This window comes from Canis lupus, chromosome 15, assembly GCF_048164855.1.
Source record: "Canis lupus baileyi chromosome 15, mCanLup2.hap1, whole genome shotgun sequence".
Lineage (NCBI taxonomy): Eukaryota > Metazoa > Chordata > Mammalia > Carnivora > Canidae > Canis > Canis lupus.
The window spans coordinates 41,366,741-41,388,229 of NC_132852.1; the positions used below are offsets into that span (position 1 = coordinate 41,366,741).

At 45.6% G+C, this 21,489-nt stretch overlaps 1 protein-coding gene across 4 annotated transcripts in view; it reads left to right on the forward strand.

The window, feature by feature from the left end:
* The window catches only part of PTPRN2 (protein tyrosine phosphatase receptor type N2), a 726,314-nt gene that overhangs the window by 259,906 nt on the left and 444,919 nt on the right, over positions 1–21,489 (forward strand). For all 4 annotated transcript variants that reach the window (XM_072776801.1, XM_072776802.1, XM_072776803.1 and 1 more), the window contains 2 exons: positions 5,380–5,482; positions 12,775–12,928. In XM_072776801.1, coding sequence (XP_072632902.1) covers positions 5,380–5,482; positions 12,775–12,928 — 257 coding nt within the window. The remainder of the gene's footprint in view (positions 1–5,379; positions 5,483–12,774; positions 12,929–21,489) is intronic.

Here is a 21,489-nt window from a genome sequence, read left to right on the forward strand (position 1 = left end):
ATTTTCTTAATAGTTGTAGGGCTATCAAATTATCTATTTCATATTGGATGAGATGTGGGTGTTTGTGTTTTTTGAGGAATTGGTCCAATTCATGTAAGTTGCCATGTTTATGTGCATAGACTTATTTGTTCCCTTATGAGGTCTTGCAGGGTCTGTATTGATATCGGTTTCGTTGCTGATACTGGTAATTTGTGATTGCTTCATTTTTTCCTTTGTCGGTCTTGCTAGAAATTTGTCAATTTTACTGATCTTTTCTGGGAACCAGCTTTTGTTTTCACTGACTTTCTCTGTTTTTCTTTTTTCTGATTTGAGTTATACCAATTTCTGTTCTTTATTATTGCCTTCATTCTGCTTTCGAGTTTATTTTACTCTCCTTTTTCTAGCTTCTTGATTTGTACATTCAGATGATTGATTTGAGACTTTTTCTAATGTAAACATTTAGTGCTAAAGAGTTCAGTCTTACCACAGCTTTTACTGAGTCCTGCAAAATTTTGGTTTGGCATTTTCATTTTTATTCAGGTTAGTGTATTTTTTCCCTTGGATTTTCTTTGGCCCGTGGATTATTTAGAAGCTTTTTGTTTAATTTCTAGGCGTTTGGAAATTTTCTTCTTATAGATATGTTATTGATTTCTAGTTTGACTCCACTGTGATAGAAGAATGCACCTCAAATGATTCTGATTCTTTTAATTTTGCTGTGATTTGTTTTATGGTCCAGGATATGGTCTCAGTCCGTGGTTTGTGGGCACTTTAAAAGAGTGTGTGTTCTGATCTTGTTGGGTGGAGTGTTCTATAAATGCCGATTAGAACTATTGATTGATGGTGCTGTTGAGTTCTTCCCCAGCTTTACTGATTTTCTCTTTATTTGTTCAGTTGCTGCAAAAGTGATGCTGAAGTCTCAACTGTAAATGTGGGTTTACCTATTTCTCCTTTCAGTTCCATCAGTTTTTGCTTCACATATTTGCAGCCTTGTTGTCTGGTGTATATGTATTTAGGATTCCTATGTCGTCTTGGTAGATTTACTCTTTTATCATTATATAATGTCTCTCTGTCCCTCATAATTTTTTTAATATATTTTTTATTTATTTATGATAGTCATACAGAGAGAGAGAGAGAGGCAGAGACACAGGCAGAGGGAGAAGCAGGCTCCATGCACCAGGAGCCCGATGTGGGATTCGATCCCGGGTCTCCAGGATCGCGCCCTGGGCCAAAGGCAGGCGACAAACCGCTGCGCCACCCAGGGATCCCCCTCATAATTTTTTCTGATGAGTAATTTATCTGTTATTACTGTAGCCTCTACTACTTCCTTTGATTGATGCTTGTGTGATACATCTCTTTCCAGCCTTTACTTTCAGCCTGTCTCTAGCATTATATTTGAAGTGAGTTTCTTATAAACGACATATAGTTGGATCATACCTTTTTAATCCACCTAGTCAATGTCTTTTCACTGGTATATTTAGCCCTTTTACATTTATACATTATTGATATACATTGGTCCTTTTACATTTATAATTATTGGTATGTTAAGGCTTAAATCTCCTATTTTACTATTCTATTTTTTCTCTGTTTTATTTTTTCTGCACTCCTTTAGGGTTATGTTGACTTTTTTTTTTTTTAAGAAATCCATATTGATTTATTTATAGTGTTTTTGAGTGTATCTCTTGATAGCCGTTTTAGTGGTTGGTCAAGATATTGCATTATATATACAAAACTAATCACAGTATACTATCATTGTTTTACCAGTTCGCTTTATGGCTCTTCCCCTGTTTATTATAATTATCTTGAATATTTCCTCTGCATATATTTAGAAGCACAACAGACAGTATTGTGTCTGCCTCAGTTGTCACACATAATTGACAAAAGTCCAGAGAAGGAAAACTCATCGCCTTTACTTTCATTCTTTTCTCCTTCCTCGTGTTCCAGACTTCCTTCTTCCATCTTTGCCTTTCTGTTTAAATAAGTTCATTCAGCAATTGTTTTTGGGCAGGTCTGCTACAAACAATGCTCTCATTTTCCCTCTTTTGAGACTGTCCTAATTTCCTTGTCAGTTCTGAAGGATGTTTTTGGTGGGTATCTGGGTAGATTTTGGGATTCGGGGCTGGTGGTTCTTTTCTACCAGTGCTTGAAGGATGTTGTGTGATTTCCTTGTGGCCTCTGTGGTTTCTGATGGGAAATGAAATCCTTTGTCATTCGGATTGTGTTTCCCTCAAAGGTGTAAGGTATCATTTTTCTCTGGCTGCCATCAAGATTCTTTCTTTACATTTAGTTTTCAGAAGTTTAACTGTGTGTCTTCGAGGAGATTGAGTTTACTCTGTTCAGGTGCTCAGCTTTGTGGATACTTAGATTTATATCTCTTGCCGTAGTTGAGAAGTTTTTAGCCATCATCTTTTTGAATGCCCTTTCAGCCCTGTTGTCTTTGTTTCCCTCCCTGAGACTGATGATATGAATGTTAGATCTTTTGTTATAGTCTCACACTCCCTGAGGTTCTGTCCATTTCTTTTCCAGATTGTTTTCTCTCTGTTGTTGGAATTAGGTAATTTCTGTTATTCTCTCTTCTAGTTTATGGATTTTTTCCCTCTGTCTCTCATCCTTCTATTTAGTGCATCTGCTGCATTGCTTATTTTGGTTATTATATTTTTCAGTTACATTATTTCCATTTGGTTCTTTTTATATCTGTGTATTTACTGAGACTTTCTATTTCCTTGTTAAGCCTTCTAGTTTTTTATTTCTTTCAAGTATGTTCATAATTGTTCATTGAAGCATTTTTATTATGGCTGCTTTACGATCTTTGGCAGGTAATGCTAACATCTTCAAGCATCAGTGTTGTGGCTACAGATTGAGATATTCCCCGGTTTTGGTATGACAAGTGATTTTCTCTTGAACCCTGAACATTTTTTGTATTCCATTATGAGACTCTGGATCTCATTTAGGACTTGTGTTTTAAAGCTTTTTCTGACACTGCTCTGCCAAGGCCTGGGGAAGGGGTCTCTGTCACTAATATGGGGGTAGAAGGAAGTCTAGGTTCTCCACTAGACTTCGGCTGACATCTGAGGGAAGGGGTCTTGTCCATATGCTGGGCAGGGTAGATGGTGGGAGTTCGAACTCTGTATGTGGTCTCCACTGGGGCTTGACATGGGGGTGGGTGGGTATACCACCCCTTCCATACTTGGCCATTCTGCTGACCCTGGCAGGGTCGGGGGAGATCAGGGGGCCTCATTCCAGCTTCATACGAGAGGATGCCCAGGGTCCCCTGGCCTTTGTTAGCTTGGCTGTGGGTTGGCTTCTGCTTTTTTGGTGATGTTTGATGGGAGTAGAGCTGTTATTATCTAACGTGTGCCATGTTTGTCTGGCCCCCTGGCTAGGGAGAGGTGACCTGTCAGGGCTTCACCTGCACTTGGTATTCCCAGATTGCTGACTCAGCTCCAGTGTGAGGGGCACAAGGTCCAGAGGGCAGCCCAGGGAATGCTGCCTGTGTGGTTCCTCGGATTCCATGGGAGTGCAGCCGTCCTCCCTTCACAGCCTTCTGTGCACGAAATCTCCAGGGATCTCATCGTGCCTGGTGGGGAGGGCAGGGAAAGTACATCTTCCCATCTCCCTGTAAGCAGGTCGTCTCTTCCCAGTATGCCTTAAAGATGAGTCCAGAGAGGGCATCTGACCCCCAGCCTACGCGTTGCTTGGAATCCAAATGCCCAGTTTCTGCATGCTCCCAGGAAAGCTTAGAAGCCAGTCTAGGGGTTCAGGGTTGCCCTCAGATTGCCTGTCTGTAACACTTTTGTCAGTTGGCCAACTGTTGTGACTGAGCCCTCCTCACGGACCCCAGAATTGACACAGCTAGACTTCTGTGCTTCTTAAAAAATACATATATATCATTGAGGTTTTGTTATTTTAAATTTTAAAATGAAAGGTTTTTTATAGGAACTTCCTTTTTGTGCTCTCGATTTTTTTGGTTTCCTGATGGATATTAAGACCACCCTTTGGGAATGGCATGTTTAAACTATGCTTATTTTCTAAATCCACAATGCTAAATATTATGCTAATACTACAAATGTGCTTTCAATTGAGAATACTCCTGGGAGGGAACCAATGGTTAACAGCCACATAAGCGTGCATTTCTTATGGGTGGTTTTTAAGTTGCTTTTGGCAAATGGAAGATTCTTGCTTATTATTAAGTACATTTAATCCCAAAGTAAGCGTAACAGTGATTGTAGGGCTGGGTCTCCCTGCAGCAACCTGTTCTCTAAATGCCATATTCAAGCAGAGCTGCTTGGAACAAGTTGCCATAGGAGGCCGGCCTGTTTGCTGAATTTTCTCATCAGCTTCCCTTTTGGGTAATGCCACAGAGCCTTTGAGACTTAGAAATGTTCCAACTGTTTGAATCTTGCCATTTGTAAGTATGAAAAAAAATGTTAGATTTACATTTGAAAAAAGAATTCAAGTGTGTTCGTGAAGGCGGCTTCTATCTGCTGAGCCCTTCCTTCCCTTTATTCCCCAGAACATGTGTTTCTCAGCAAATTCTGGACTACCCTGCACTGCACTCACACACACAGGCACTGAGCTGTCCTGATCTGAAGATTTTGGTAATGTGTTTTTGAACAGGGCATAAAAATATATCTCTGTAATTACATGATATTTAGTGATTAGATAATTATGGATAATTGCACGGGGTAGTTCTAAGTGCTAAAGTGTTACCATAAGATCTAAAATGTACAAATTGCATAATAATTATTCTTGGGAGTTATTTGGTAATTCTGAGCATAATTATCATGTGATCTGCAGTGCATGTAATTAATGCGTAATCACATGGATTTTGCCTTCATAACTACTTCACTCTTGTTATAAAGCTCTTTGTCATAACATTTGCGTATAAATATAATGTAATTGGCTCCCAGATACAGCACATTAAGCCCTGTGATAATTGCCTTCACAGTAACAATATTCTTATTTCATCACAATTGTGTGGCTCTTCGGCAGGATGGAGTTAGAATGAATTGCCTGAGATTGGCCGTGAGTGGGCAGGACAGTGGCTGAGCACATGTGCTAGGAACCTTTCTGTGAGAAAGTCTGTGTCTTTCGCTGGGGTACATTCATCTTGCAGATGAAACGACACCGGCTCAAGGCCTCCTTGCTGTCCAGCCACAGACACTACTGAGCCTCATGTTGTTCATCTAGTAAAGTGCCGGTCTTATTTCTGGGCCAGATGTCTCAGAAGACGGGGACTTGTATGAGAAGAGACCTTCTTAATAAACTGCAGTGAGAGGGAGCCCTGGGTTGTTGATGGCATTGAAGACAAACTTTGAAATGGCAGAAGTTTATCCTGAGACTGAAATAAGACCTTTGGCTCAACTTCTGGGTTGATAACACAGCTTTTGCAACTTCCGCCAGGCTTTAAGTGGCAGGACGACTACACCCAGAACATGATGGCCCAGGAGCTCTCAGATCTTCCCCAGACCTACCCGCGACACCTGGATACCCCTAGCACAGCCAGGTAAGCAGACGTGGTTATGTCTCCAGGCTCTCTGCCTGCAGCCTGCATCTGTCAAGCTTATTTTGTTTTTGTTTTTGTTTTTGTTTTTGTTTTTGTTTTTTGGTGAATTTTTGTGTTCTTTTTATTGTTTTACAAGTTTATTCATTTTTTTTCCTTGTTTGTGTATTTTGGGTTTTTTTGGTATATTTTTTATTGGAGCTCGATTTGCCAACATATAGTATAACACCCAGTGCTTATCCTGTCAAGTGCCACCCTCAGTGCCTATCACCCAGTCACCCCATCCCCCTGCCCACCTCCCCTTCCACTACCCCTTGTTCGTTTCCCAGAGTTAGGAGTCTCTTATGTTTTGTCTCCCTCTCTGATATTTCCCACTCATTTTCTCTCCTTTCCCCTTTAGTCCCTTTCACTATTTTTTATATTCCCCGTATGAATGAAACCATATAATGTTTGTCCTTCTTCGATTGACTTACTTCACTCAGCATAATACCCTCCAGTTCCATCCACATTGAAGCAAATGGTGGGTATTTGTCATTTCTAATGGCTGAGTAATATTCTGTTGTATACATAGACCACATCTTCTTTATCCATTCATCAAGCTTATTTTTATTTGAATTTATTATCTTCTGGTGTAGAGGGTCCAGAGGGTTGGAAAGTCCAAAGAGGAGCTGTTGGGTGCTTCCCTCTTCACCGTGTCCTAGCCCGGGAAGCAACCTGCCCTGGCATGACCCTTTACTCAGATGCCGTCCTCATTGATGGACGTCCCAGGGGCCCTTCCTCTCCCTTTCCCAAGACCCTTGGAAAGCCCTGCATCTTCAGAGACTTGGCCGAAAGCAGAAAAGTCAAGATTTCTCGTCTCCCATTTCACTGGGAAAAAGGAAAAGGAAAAGGGCCTTCCCCAGACACTTAGGGCAGTTTGGAAGGTCCATTGTTTTCAGAGACTATTCTGAAAGTTTAGTTAGAAAAATCTCAGTAACACAGAAATGAGGGTATCTGCCTGTAGCTCATGTTCTTCTCATAAGTGAAGCAACTAAGCCAAGAAGTTCGTTTGCAAACCAGTGAGATGACGTGAGTGGATGCCCATGAAGAATTCATGCGCACTGAGGACACATTCATTGTGTTGACCCCCTCACTAGCCAGGCGAGCTCCTGGAGGGGAGAAGGCATATCCTGCTTCTTGCGCCCAGCCTGTCCACTGGAGCGCCTCCTTTGTCGGAGGATGTGCTGTGACCGCCCATGGGTGTGTGCAAGACTCTCTGTAAGAAGAAACCACCACCAACCAAAGTCAGGCTGTCTTGAATTTCTGTTTCTGTCTCGTGTGATTGCATGCTCTTTGCATGGTCTTTAAATCTCACTTGGGCGTTTCTGTGCTGCCCACTGCTCCTTCCTTCCTCGTGAGGGCTTAACTTCACTAAGTGTGAAGTGCACTGTCCTGGGTGACCTTGAACTCCACAATGAACAAAGAATGGCTCCCGATCCCACCAAGGAATAGGGCGTCACTCAGGGACCCGTGTTTGCACACAGGTGAGGCCACTGGATGGACACGTAGGGGCTGCCTTCTTACCGGCATCAATATTGTGATTTTTTTGGCTGGGTACAGCATACTTTATTGATGCTACATGACAAAGTAGGGCTCCCCAAGTCCCTCCCCTTCCTCAGGGGGTCTGGGATGTAAATTGGAGGTCAGGAGATTCTCAGTGTGTTGGGGGATTAAGTCGGGGCAGGGACTCCCCAGCAGCTGAGGGCCTCTCTCCTCTTCTTGTGCCTCTGCTGGAGGTGGTGGTCAAGGGGGCTCTTACTCCATGGAGGCCATGTAGACCATAGGGTCTACCACTCAGGTGCTGTGGTCAAATTCATTGTCGTACCAGGAAAGGAGCTTGACAAAGTGATATTGAGAGCAGTGCCAGCCCTGGCATTATAGGCCCATTGATATGTTGGGGGATGGGGACACAGAAGGCTAGGCCAGTGAGCTTCCCATTCAGCTCAGGGATGACTGTGCCCACAGCCTTGGTGGTGCCAGAAGAAGCAGGGATGATGTTCTAGGCAGCTCCACGGCCATCACGCCACAGCTTCCCGAAGGGGCTGTCCACAGTCTTCTGGGTGACAGTGATGGCATGGATCAATGGCCAAGAGTCCCCCCCCAATGCCAAAGTTGTCATGGATGACTTTGGCTAGAGTGGCCAAGCAGTTGGTGGTGCAGGAGGCATCGCTAACAGTCTTGAGGGAGTTGTCGTACTTCTCATGAATCATGCCCATCGCAAACATGGCGGCTTCAGTAAAAGAGGTAGAGACGATGACCCTTTCAGCTCCACCCTTCAAGTGAGTCCCAGCCTTCTCCATGATGGTGAAGACCCCAGTGGACTCCACAGTGTACTCAGTACCAGCATTACTCCATTTGATGTTGGGGGGATCTCACTCCTGGAAGAGGCTCTGACGTCAGGCACATGGAGGTTGCCGCACTGCAGCTTTATCGGCACGAGCCATGCCCACAGTCACTTCGGAAGCCTGCCTTGGCTGCCATTAATGCCTTTGGTCTTGGAGTCCGTTTTTCTAAAATTAGTGCTGCATTCCTGTTTTCTCTCTTTTTATTTGCTGCTTCGTTGATCTGGCTGCCCTTTAAAAGTCCACCCTTTGCATTCTTCCATTTTTCCATGCAGCCTTCCTGGGAAAGGCAGGTGGCAGTTCCTCCTGCCCCCGGGGGCCCTGGCATCTCTCCTCTGGGGGGCGGGATGAATGTGCCTCTCTTGTCTTCAGGGTTTGCATTCAATTCGTGACCATCACTGTTTGGGTTTGCAGATATTTTTAGAGCACAGGTTGAGTCATTATTGGCAAAGAAGTCACTGCTGTCTATCACCCTGTGTGCATGGCTGCCTTCTGCCCCCCTGGCATCCCCGCCGGTGCTGCTTCCGGCACAGAGCCCCAGTACCTGGCCCAAGCCTTTCACCAGGTTGACATTTGGTCGATATTTGCTGAATCAGTGAAGAAAGGAGAGAATGAATGAAAACTACTGGTGACTTTGAATTATTTATGGGTAACTCCGCCACCCATGAGCCCTTCCTTGCTTTTTTCACTGCACAGGGCAAACGCATTCCGCTTACACTCTGCAGAGCATTCTGGATAGGTTGTGGGTGTCTGCAGTTGGCCAGAAACACACTCAGCATGTTTCCTACCAGACAGCTGACCTTTAGAGGAGTGAGCTTGCTCGGATAAGGCTAGAACCATCTTCTGAATGCCCAGCCCTACTCAAGCTGACAGCAAGTGAAAGCCAGGGAGTGGGCCCAGAGGTAATTAAGGAACTGAGGGGAGGCGTTGGGAGTCATGAGAACATAGGAAGGAAGCTAGCCCTCTGCTGACACTCCCATGGGCAGGAGGCCAGTGTGTATGTAGCTCCGGCGAGGTCCCACGGGGCTGTTGTTAACCACAGTTATCATGACTGAGAGAGGAGTGGCAACCAGGTTCACCATGTGCTCTCTGTGAAGATTTTGTTCCTGGTTTGGGCTTTTTTCCTTCAACAAATTGGGTGACAGCTGAAAGCCTCTCTATTATTTGGAGCCAGAGGCCGATGCCTGCAAGTGCAAGAGGGTAGTGAGGTCCTACAAGTAAAATATTTTTACTTTTCTTGAAGTGGAAAATATGTACTTATGAAGTTTTGATCGACTTCAAGCTGAATGACAGAAGAGAGCCCCATTTGTAAGTTAACTGCTCCAGGGTTGACAACGGGTGTGCTCATCAGTGTTCCATCTCACAGGGTCGTAAGCAAACCCACCAGCAACAGTCACCCCAGGAAGATGAACAAGACAAGTTAGAGGCACGTTTATGAGGTTAGCAACTCATCCTGGGGGAAGACAAACTACCGGAGAAGTGAACTGACCTGTTAAAATTACCCTGACCCACAGAACATGGGATCCATCCAGGCAGTGATGGCCCAAGAAATGCTAGCCATGCTTTGAGATCAAAGACCTGTGACGTCCTTATTGGCACACCTGTGAGGTCTGATTACGTGTAACTTAAAAGGCATGGGAAATAAAAATAGGACAACTTTATCCGATTGAGATAATTAAATGCAAATAAGAGGATTTTCTGTGAGTCCCAGCTTTTTTTTTTTTTTTTTTTTTAAGATTTTATTTGTTTATTCATGAGACACACAGAGAGAGGCAGAGACACAGGCAGAGGGACAGGATCCCTGTGGGGAACCGGATGCGGGACTTGACCCTGGGATCACGCCCTGACCTGAAGGCAGATGCTCAATCGCTGAGCCCCCCAGGCATCCCTGTAAGTCCCAGCTTTTATGAAATATAGACAAATACCACACCTAATGTCAGTGATCCGTTCTTAGAAATCAGACTTCCTATGTGAACAAACTAGCTGGGATCCTGCTCTCCATTACTTTAAGTGGAAAATCTATAATGAGTTACACACCCACCTTAAGCCACGTTTCCTGAAGTATGTCAGAATCACACCAAAGACCTAGATGTAAGGAGCAGACTGTCATGTTTATATAAACTACTCAAGACACTGTTTCCTGGTCCCTGAAGGTAGATACTGTTATTAGCACATTGAGCATTTTATTTGTGCTAACACAGCCTGCAAGACATCTACACAGACCAGATGCACAGGTGTGGATGCACAGATATGGACACACACATGGACACACACAGACACACACACGACCCTGAGTGGGACAAACCCCCTGCATTCTCAGGCTTCAAGCTGTGCCCCCACTTCTCCTGATTTGGGCTCTAAGGCCTACACCCTGTGCCTGGGGAACCAAGGCCCTCCTGTCTGCACACCAGAAAACCTTGTTTCTAGGATCGTCATGAGACAGTTATCATAGGTGGTACACGTATAAATAAAAATGAAAATCAAATGATTACTTAAAAGTTAAATCTCTCCAAATGAAAAAAAAATCTCCACAGAAAGGACAGGAAGAAATGAAAAACACGGCAGGTGAGTCCATGCCCTTGTGTGCACTGATTTTCTAAAACTGCGTCTGGACGTTGGGTAAGCTGTGCTGCCTTCCTAGCAGCCTGGGGATATTTTTGTTCAACGTCAAGGCTACTTCTGGCAGATAATTAAAAACAATACAAATTTTAAAACCCGGTATTTACTTATGTGAAGGTCAAATGCATTTTAGTATGTGAAGAAACCCACCCACGTATATCGCTACGTAAATGTCAAAGCTGTAATTGCTTACAATTGTTTATTATTCAAAAATCAGCTGCCACATTGGGGAGCATGCACTACAGAGGGTACGTTTGAGGTTGTGTAGAGTTGCCATAGGAAATGTGCCCAGTTCTTTGTACACAAAGCAGACTTCTGGTTGTCAAAGATGCCTAACAGAGGCTGGGAGAATTATTTTCTATATTTTTAAGATTTTTTTTAAGATTGTATTTATTCATGAGAGACACAGAGAGAGGCAGAGACACATGTGACAGAGGGAAAAGCAGGCTCCATGCAGGGAGCCCCGTGTGGGACTCGATCCCAGGACTCTGGGGTCACGCCCTGAGCCAAAGGCAGATGCTCAACCACTGAGACACTCAGGTGCCCCCCAAACTTACTTTCTTTAAAAAAGAAAGGAAATAAGACATTCTCCTTTCAGACCAGTCCATAATTCGATCGCCCCCACTACACCACAATTACCAGTTTTGTTATGCTGAACTCACTTTCACTGACAATAGTTTTTAGATTTCAGAGGACGTGTCATTTAATAGGTTAGTAAGGTGAAGTGCTGGTGTCTTGGGCTACCCCTGCGTGGACTTAGAGGTTAATGGCTGTATCTGTGTTCACTCATTCGGTCCATGTGAACTCACAGCGGCTGCTGAGTTAAGCTCTGCATAATTCTGGGCTTGGAGCAGAGAGCAAGAGCACGTGGAGGGACATGACCTTTCCCCTCAGGCAGCTTTCATTCTGGTTTAAGGACATATAGCAACAAAAAGCACACGTTAAATAAGGAAAGTGTTTCCAGCTGGTAATAAATGTGATCCAGACCGTGATTTCAGGGACGTACTAGACGGGGACCAGGACGTCGTGGAGGGTTGGCAAAGGCATGTGTGGGCCACAAAGGGCACGAATGGCCTGGGACGTAGGACGGGGTTGGACCTTTTCCCCGTGAGTGATGGGACCTGGTGCACTTGCTGCAGAGGCTGCGGGGCTCCAGGCAGGGGTGTGACAGTAGCAGCACCTGCACCCTCTGCCACACGGCCACCCACGCATGGCCACATGTGACCCAGGGAGGCAGCAGTGCAGGCGGGAGCCAAGGGTAGATACGGGGCATGTTTCCAGGTCCCATGAAGGACGGTGTCCATGTGTGAGCACAGAAGGGAAAAGAGAAAGGGGAACAGTGCAGCCTGCAGCCCCAAGTCTGCTGCTTCCACAGCGCACATCTATTGCCTTTCAGTTCTGGAGGCAGAGGCTCTGCCCGGGCATCATAGCCTCAACACCTTCTCTGGGGCCAGGCCACGAATGTTTTCTTCCTGGTGCATTCTGTGGCTGGATGTCTCTCTCCCCGACATTACTCTGACCCCCACCCGGCCTCTTTTAATGCCCTGTGATCACATGGGGTCACTAGGTAGCCCAAGGTCTGGGAGCAGCACGTCCTGCCACCTGCTGGCCCTGAGCTGTGGCACCCCACTGTTGGCAGGGCTGGGAACGGTCTCTTGGGTTTGCTGTGTCGCAGCTGCAGACGCCCAGCCCTGTCCAGGGGTTTCCCTGCTCCGTTGTTGTGGCGCCCCTGGATGGCTGTGCATGTGGGGTGTTCCCCTGGGTGTTGGGCAGGACCCGGGAGCTCCATCCCAGGGCTCTCCTGCACCGCGACGCATGCCTCCATGGCTGGGGAAGGCCCACCTGCCCTGTGTGTCATGAGGTCAGTGGGGGTCAGCTGTCCGTTCTTCCTCGACCACACTCAGACCTCAAACCCCCTTCCGTGGAGACGTCCATGCCCACGGCTGCGCGAAGCCCTGCTCTCTGCTTCTCAGATTCCCGTTGCACTGACAGTGAGATGTCTGTCAGCTTGTGTCGTGTCCAGTGGGTCAGAGGGGCCACGTTGAGAATGTGCTCCAGGCCTCACCTGCCTTTGGGGTCACTCAGGTCCCCACAGCAGCTTGGGGGGCGCATGACAGATCCAAGCCCATGGGCAGGGGGCACCAAGAGGGCAGGGACTGGCCCTCTAGCCACCAGGTGAGTGTCCTCACTCGGCCCCCACACCATCCGCATGCATTTCACGTGAAGCTGAGGCCCAGGCGGCTCATTATTGTGAGCAAACATATGACCAGTTTGTGGTTCTCTTTTGTTTTTCAGGACGTCAAAGAAGAGCGTGGATCAGGACAGGCGGTATGGCCTAGAGGATGACCATGCTCTGGCCAAGGCCGTCCAACGCTACCTGCAGGCCCTGTCCCAGGCTGTGGCTCTGAACATGCGCCCCAGGACAAAGCACGACCAACCACTGACTCAGGTGACTCTCATGGCTTATTCTGCAGTCTGGGGCATGTGCAGGTTCCTCTGGCATGCACGGGGTTTCTCTCCCATGTCCCAGGCTTTGGGTGGTACACGGAGGGCCTGGCACACACAGACATGTCCTGGACCCCTGTGAGTCACACACACATCAGGAGCCCAGCAGTGGCTGTTCCCCCACCCCCCAATCAACACTAGGCCAGCCAGTGGTCCAGGCCCCAGGGCGGAGGGGGGGGAGGCTCCTCAGGGTGTCCTCTTCGGGATGAGCCAGGGAGCTGTAGGAAGCTCACCACTAATCACAGACGTGAGCCCTGGAGACAGCAGAGAGGGTGTTTCCACCTTCACCACCTGGACTCGGGCAGCAGTGGACACAGCTCTGTGGGGGTGGCTGGCCGTCCCTGAGTGCCTTGAGCCGTGCTGGGTCACACTGCATGTCCATCCTGGGGACACCAACCGGGGCAGGCATCCCGTGTGGTGCGGAGTGGCTGGCGCCAGGTTCCTGGGTAGAAGTTCATTCTGTCCCAACACTGAAACTGCCCTTGAGCCATTTCAGGGTCTTCAAAAGATCATTTTGAAGAAACAGAATGACAACTCTCAGTTAGCTTCTAGGCTGGAAGACGACCGCCTGTGACACTGGGGTTGCCAGGTTTTGACTCACCTGGAAAGAGCAGGCACAGGGTGCTGGCGACCGTCAGAGCCCGCGGCCCTCCCGCATCCCAGGAGGGGGTTTGGGCAGCATGTTGAAGTCTAGAGTGACCGTGGGCATGTAGGGTATCTGCTGCAGTGTACACCTTCTGGTTTCAGTGTTGGCCACTGGGGGTTGACCTATTTTCCTTCCCGCAAGTGATGCTTGGTGGACGAAGGTCCCCTTCCTCTGAGGCTTCATCAGAAGGTGGTCGTGGCTCCGGAAAACATGGGAGAAGCAACATGGGTCCCTTCGTTGATGATTTTCCTGCCAAGAAGCCACAGAAATGATTGAAGCCCACCCGGGGCTGGGATTCTGGGTAGTGGCCACATAAGTTCCTCATAGAGGGCGCAGTGCCGATGAGGCCTCAGAGTTGCCTTCTTGTGGGAGTGTTTGCTGAGGGGGGATGTCCAAACCAGGTGCATGTTTTCCTGGGTGCTGCGAGCCTGTGGGGTGAGGTCAAGGTATTGTGGGCTGGGAGCTCCTCCTGAGTCACGTTTCTATGCTGGGTCATGGGAACGTGTTTGCCCAGCTTCCACCGTAATATCGAGGCCTTGGGTCCCCACAGGTGAGCTGCTGGCGAGAGAGAGAGTAGGAGAAGCCGGGAGGGCCCCTGTGCCTGGTGTGAGCCCCTGACAGCCTGGACCCTTGGCCAGCTTCCCAATGTGGACCTTAACGCTGAGTAAGCTGGGTCCACTTAACACTTTTTTAAAATGTTAAGATTTTTTATTAATTCACTGATACTTTCTATGAGCCAGATGCTCCACTGAAGGCTTGGGTGAAGGTTGGGATTGTTAGGACCTCTTCCTGGGGAAGTTGGCAATGGACGTGGTGGGTGCGATGCCAGACACCCTGGAGCAGATTCAGACCTGGATCCCACCCATGTGGTGTGGCCTCAGGGCTGCTGCTTGGCCTCTCTGCCCCAGGACCTGGCTTGCAAGTCAGGCTGTAACTATCCTATGGTCATTGTGAGGATTTAGCAAGATAGAACCTGTTGAGCTCACAGGGAAGGCCTCAGCTAATGGTCGTCGTTACCTCTCATCATAAATGGTCTTCAGACCCACGGGGAAAGTGGTCAGGAGTCTAGGAAGCATAAGCTGCTCCGTGGTGGGGCCCCCATCTCCTGAGGAGAGCTGAGGACACGGCTGTGCCGACAAGGCCGCTTCCAGCTACACCCTGGCACGCAGAACCCACAAGCTCTGCAGGTCTTGCTTGTTGACTCCACCACACACTGGACCTCCAGTGTCCCCCCAGTCCTGAACATGGGTGACTCAAGTCCATACAAATGTAAAATCATCATTTTGTTGGCCCCGTTGCCCTTTGACATGTCTTCGTTGAAAGGGACATGGACCTTCGTGCTCAGCCCTGGCTTCTGCTGGGGTTCCTGGGCTGCTGCAATGAAGACATTGCTGCGTGTCCCTGTGTGTCAGACCTGGACGTGGCTGTGGCAGATGGAAGGGCAAGGAAGTCATTCATTAAAAGTTCCCGAGACCCAGAAGATTCAGAAGATGCTTGAATGATAGGAACCCGCTGAAATCTGCCTGTGGGATGGTTTACCATGTTCCCCTGACCTTCTCTTGGACCTTCTCTGCTGGCTCCAGGACAGCCACTCACCTCTGTGCCTTGGGACCCTGGTGAAGCCCCATCAGCTGTCCCCGTCCAGTGCAGCTGTCCCCGTGCAGTGAGAGCCTCAGTGTCCATTCTAAACCCAGCACCATGATCCTCTGTAATGTGGTCATCTACTCACTTAGCCTCACACTAAAATAGGAGAGTCCAGTTTAGAATAGAATTTGCTCCCTGGACGTGGAGGGGTGTGGGCAGCGCCTGGGTTCTCTGCCATCTTGTCTTGCTGTTGGCACCTGCTACGGGTGACCTGAGAGCATGACGTCGGGATCAGATAAACTGCACCAACTGTGAAGCCTTGGGAAGTGGGGCTTCTGAGACTCTGGCAAGGTCTGTGCCGCAAGTGTTGGGAGCAGCTGTGGCAATGCCATGGGAGGTGCCCAATGGGAGCTCCTGGGGGCTCCCAGGGTAGAACCAGGGCGTGACCTCCCAGGTAGTAAATAACTGCCAGCTCTGCCTAGTGGGTTCTGGTAGGCCTGGGCGTGTGTGTGAATCTGTAGCTTCCTTACACTGGCCAGTAGGATTTGCTGCGGTGTCTTTCCAGGCCTGGCTCATGTACACTGTGATTCCACCACTGAGTGTCTGGATGCATATCCTGGGATTGCTCCTGTTTTAGAAGAACGTGTGACTGGTGTCTTTGCATGGACCCTAATTCCTTTGAGAGCCTCTGACTAAGATGTGGGGAGGGCTGAGCTCTGAGGCTGTGGGGCCCTTGCCTCTGACTCTACCCGAGGGCCACTGGAGGCATAGGGAGGGGGTATCCATCCCTGCCTGTGCTCCATCTCAGGAGAGAGAAATGGGAGAGAGGGACTGGCGCTGGTCTTACCACACATTTCATCCATTTGACACGGCCAAGTTTGGCTTCCACAGTGCCCAAACACCCACCCAGTAGGATGGCCACACACCATGGTTTGTCTGGACACTTTTCCTCACAGATGTCCCCGGGTGAATCATGAATAAGTGGTTGTCCTACCACATGGCCATTTTAGCACCACAGTCACAAGGACTATTCAGAAAATGAGCACTTGGGGGAAAAAAGAAGAAGAAAAGAAAATGAGTACTTCGTGGCATTTTTGGCTTAGGCTTTTTTCTTCTATGTTGAGATAAGTGCTTTTCAGTATTAAAAAATGCATGAAAACTTAGAACTTATTATTTTCTCTGTCCAGTGTAATCTCTCTAATGAATAAAGCCTGGATAAAGTATGAGAAGTCCATAATCAGATGTTACCCATCTACACAAAAAAGCGCACTTTTTTTTTTTTTTTTTGCCACAAAAGTATACCCAGTTAAGGCTTTGAGCAGTGTTTTCTGATTTCTGCCCTCTCAAGTGTTGAAAATCTTAGTTGGAAATTTCAGCTTTATACACTCAGGATCTTTCAAGGTGCAACCAATTTCCAATGAATTGTTTTATAAATAGTCTTTTCTTTCTGTGTTTCTTTTTTTCTTTTTTTAAGATTTTATTTATTTACTCATGAGAGACAGAGAGAGAGAGAGAGAGAGAGAGAGAGAGGGAGAGGCAGAGACCCAGGCAGAGGGAGAAGCAGGCTCCATGCAGGGAGCCCAACGCAGGACTCCAAGCCGAAGGTGGCGCCAAACTGCTGGGCCACCAGGGCTGCCCTCTTTGTGTGTCTTCAAAGATCTAACTCTAGCATAGAGAGAGAAACATTGTGAATTTATTACCTTCAGAGGCATTAATACTCTTTACTTCATAACAGAAGCAAAGGGAGTAGAACAGCAGTGCTGCTCTGTTTTCTCACTCAAGCAGCATCCTTGTTCCCTGGGTGTTGTTGGGGTGGAGGCAGCTCCTGTCTTTATGGACCACAGCAGCATTGGTTAAATGTCCTTGTAAGTCACTCTAGAGAACACAGTAAATTCTTAACTTACACTATGCTGTAGAGGAGATTAAATCCTAAAATCATTACTTGGAAACTGATTTATTTTGTAAACATTGTCTCAGCATTTTTCATGTTCAATAGGCTGTGCTTGGAGCTGGGATTAGAAAGATAAACCCTAGTCCTGCTGCTGGGACCTCACAAGTCCTCCCAGGTAAGGGAGACACGCAGGTACAGTTAAAGGTGGAGCAGCAAGGCAGTGCAGGGAATACTCAAAATAAAGAAGGCCTGTGAACCAGACGAGTGGGTCAGTGAGGGCTTCTTGGGATGGGCACTGGAGGAGCAACTAGAAGTCACTGGGTAGACTCAATGTGCAGAATGTCAGGAGACCCCCCAGTCCCACCTGAACAGCATGAACAGGCCAGGTGAGCGACCAATCCTAGCTTTTAGAAAACCTCTTGGATTGCTGATGATACAAAGAAACCCAAATGAACTGAATTCCAAAAACTAGTGAGGTCATTCTAGGGGAGAAGAGGCCCCACTACTTTTATATTGGCTGCAACAGCAGGAGGGGAACCAGCTGTAGGAGGGATGGGAAGAGCATGGCCCCAACTTTAAGGAACCACTGACAGTGCATGGAGACCGGCATGAGGGGCAGGAGCCCCAGGAGCAGCTGCACAGAACACTGGGTGTACAAGAAGACAGCATACTGCAGGGGGAGACTGAGAACACCAGACCCTCCTGAGCACTCTTCAGCAGCCCTCTGGAGGCTTGGGACAAGGCAGAGTAGTAGGATAAGTTGCACTGATGGGGAGTAGAAAGGTGGGGCCCACAGAGCAGTATTGGCTATAAATCAGAGATAGCTCCCATGGTCATAACAGTGGCAGCTGTCTGCAAAGCATAAAGCCATCCTCAGAGTCACACTAGGGCTGAGGTCCCAGTGCTGCTGAAGAAAAGGCCTGATCCCATCCTCAACATAACTATCACCAGTAGGTAACTGAATCTGACTCTGCAACAAAACCAACACCTATTTCAAGTACATCTCACATGAATTCAGCCCCACAATAGCAGACCAACAGGAGAAGGATCTGCCCTTTCCCAGGGATAGACATTACTTCCTTCATTCTCTATTATTCTTCATATAAAACCCAGCTTACAATCAAGAACAGGGAGATGCGTGAAGGGACAAGATGTGACTCCTGGTCAAGAGAGGAAAGAGGCAATAGAAGAATACCCAGATGTGACTCAGGTGTTGTAATGATTAGGAAACGATGCTTTAATAATGAAATATATTAAAGGATTGAGTGGGGAAAGTAAAAAAAAAAACATAAATGAACAAATGGAAAACTGCAGCAGAGATAGAAACAATAAAAGAACACCAAATTGGGATGCCTGGATGGCTCAGTGGTTTAGTGCCTGCCTTTGGCCCAGGGCATGATCCTGGTGTCCTGGGATCGAGTCCCATATTGGGCTCCCTGCATGGAGCCTGCTTCTCCCTCTGCCTGTGTCTCTGCCTCTCTCTTTCTCTCTCTTTCTGTCTCATAAATAAATAAAATCTTAAAAAAAAAAAAAGAACACCAAATGGAAATGCTGGAATTGAAAGCAATAAGATCAGAAATAAAGAATTCATTTGATGAGTTTAGTAACAGACCAGACACAGTAGAGGAAAGAGTCTGTGAATTTCAAGTCAGATCAATAGGAATGATCGAAAATGAAACATAAGAAACATAAGAGGTCCCTGGGTGGCTCAGTCAGTCGAGCATCTGCCTTCAGCTCAGATCATGACCCTGGAGTCCTGGGATTAAGTCCCGCATCAGGCTCCCTCCTCCACAAGGAGCTTTCTTTTCTTCTCCCTCTCCCTCTGCCTGCTGCTCTGCCTACTTGTTCTCTCTCTCTCTCTCTCTGCCAGATAAGCAAATAAACAAATAATCCTAAAAAAAGTAAAAAAATGAAACAAAACATCCAAGATACATGGGGCAATATTAAATACTCTAACATGTGTAATTATAATCCCAGAAGGGAAAGAGAGAAAGAGATGGGATAGAAAACGTATTTGAAAAAATAATGCCTGGGATTTTCCCAAAATTGATAGAATATAGCAAAACATAGATGCAAGAAGCTTAATGAACCCCAAGGAGGGTAAACAGAAAACAAAATCTAAGGAAAACCAAAGTAAAGAGAAAATCCTAGGGGTATTTCAAAGGGAAGAAAAACATATTATATCTTGGAGAATAATTATAAGAATGAAGTCTTACTTCTCATTAGGAGACCAGAAAACAATAGAACATCTTTAAAGTATTGAAAGAAAAGAAAAAAGCTGTCAATTTAGAATTCTATGTTGTTCAGAACTATAGGTGAAACAGGGAAAATCTTTCTCTGGAAGACCCCTACTACAGAAATGCTAAAAGTATGCCTTGGCTTTAAGAAAAATGATGTCATAGAGAAGCCCATATCTAAAAAATAGAATGAAAATGACCAGAAATGGTAAATTTTCAAGTAAATATAAAAGATACAAATACATAAGATGTACAAAATTTTGATAAAGATTATTGGATATTTAAAAGAAAATAATAAAAATTATTGTGAGGTTTGGGCACCTGGGTGGCTCAATTGGTTAAATGTCTGCCTCCAGCTCAGGTCATAATCTTGGGGTCCTGGGGTCGAGCCCCACGGCAAGCTCCCTGCCCAACAGGGAGTCTGCTTCTCCCTCCCCTCTGCTTCTCCATGCTGCTCATGTGCTCTCTTGCTCTCACTCTCTCTCAAATGGATAAAATCTTTTAAAAAATTGTATTGTGGATTTTATAGCTTATGTGGAAGAAAAATATATGGGAACAGGAGCATAAGAGTGATTTGTGAGGTCCTCTAATATTATATGAAAGTACATTGTAATAAATTAAATATATACATTATAACTTACATAGCAAGCATCTTTAAAAATAAGCAAAAATAGTTATACCTAAAAGTCAATTCAGAGATAAAATGGAACGCTTTGTTTATCCATATGAAGAAAAGAAAGGAGGAAGTAAGAGAGAAATGAAGACCTTATGAGCTGAACATAAAACAAATATCAAGAAGGTAGACTTAAGTCCACCCATATTGATAATTTTTTTCCATATTGGTAATTTTATCATACAAATGGACTAAGCCCTCCAAATTAAAAGCAGAGAATTAATAAAAACAGAAAACAACTGTATTCTATTAAAGCTAAAGCACATATAATTAGAAAGACATATATAAGTTGAAAATAAAAGATGGAAAATGTGTACAATAGAAACTCTAAGTATCAAAGTTGCTATGACTTAATTTTAATCAAAGAACACTTCAAGACAAGAGCGTAATCAGAGATAGAGCAGTTAAGAATGACTAAATGATCAATTCATTAAATGACATAAAAACCTTTTTATGAACCTAATGTCAGCACTTCAAATACATAAAACAAAAATATGAGAAAATCAAAAAGAAAATCAAACGACTATGCCCGTAGTCGTTTTTAGAGATTTTAACTCTCCTCTTTCAAGCACTTCCTTTTTCAAAAGATTTTTATTTTTATTTTTATTTATTCATGAGAGATAGAGAGAGAGAGGCAGAGACACAGGCAGAGGGAGAAGCAGGCTCCATGCAGGGAGCCCAATGTGGGACTCAATCCTGGGACTCCAGGATCACGCCCTGGACCGAAGACAAGTGCTTAACCACTGAGCCACCCAGGCGTCAAGAACTTCTTATACAAGTAGATAAATTAACATTAAGGATATAGAATATTTGAACAATACCATCAAGCAACTTAAACTAATTGATATTAATAGAATGTGTCTAAAAACTGCTAAATACACATTAATTTCAAGTATACACAGTATATTTCCCAATGTAGATCATGTCTGAGGCCATAAAATAAATCAATAAATACCAAAGGATTAAGATCATACAAAGAAAGATAAAGGAAAAGAAAACTTCAGATCATTATCCCTTAGAAATACAGAAGCAAGAATTCTAGGCAAATTTTAGCAAATCAAATCCAAAATTATATAAGAAAGGATAATACATGGTGGTACAGGGAAGTTGTATACATTTGAAAGTTATTCAGTATAACCACATTAACAAGAAAAGGAAAACTATACAATAGTTGTAAAAGATGCATTTGACAAAAGTCATCAATTTCATCAATTTCTGATGAAATGAAGAGGACTGAATACTTTCTACTTAAAATCGAGAATTAGACAAGGAGGACTGCTCTTGCCTCTTCTGTATTGGAGAGTTTAGCCAGTGCAATAAAGCAAGAAAAAGAAATAAAAAGCATCCAGATTACATGACCGTCTTTGCAGAAAATTTGGTGGAATCTACAAAACAACTAAAACTAATAAATGAGAATGGCAATGCCATAAAATGCAATGTAAATGTACAAAAATAATTGTATTTCTATATACTA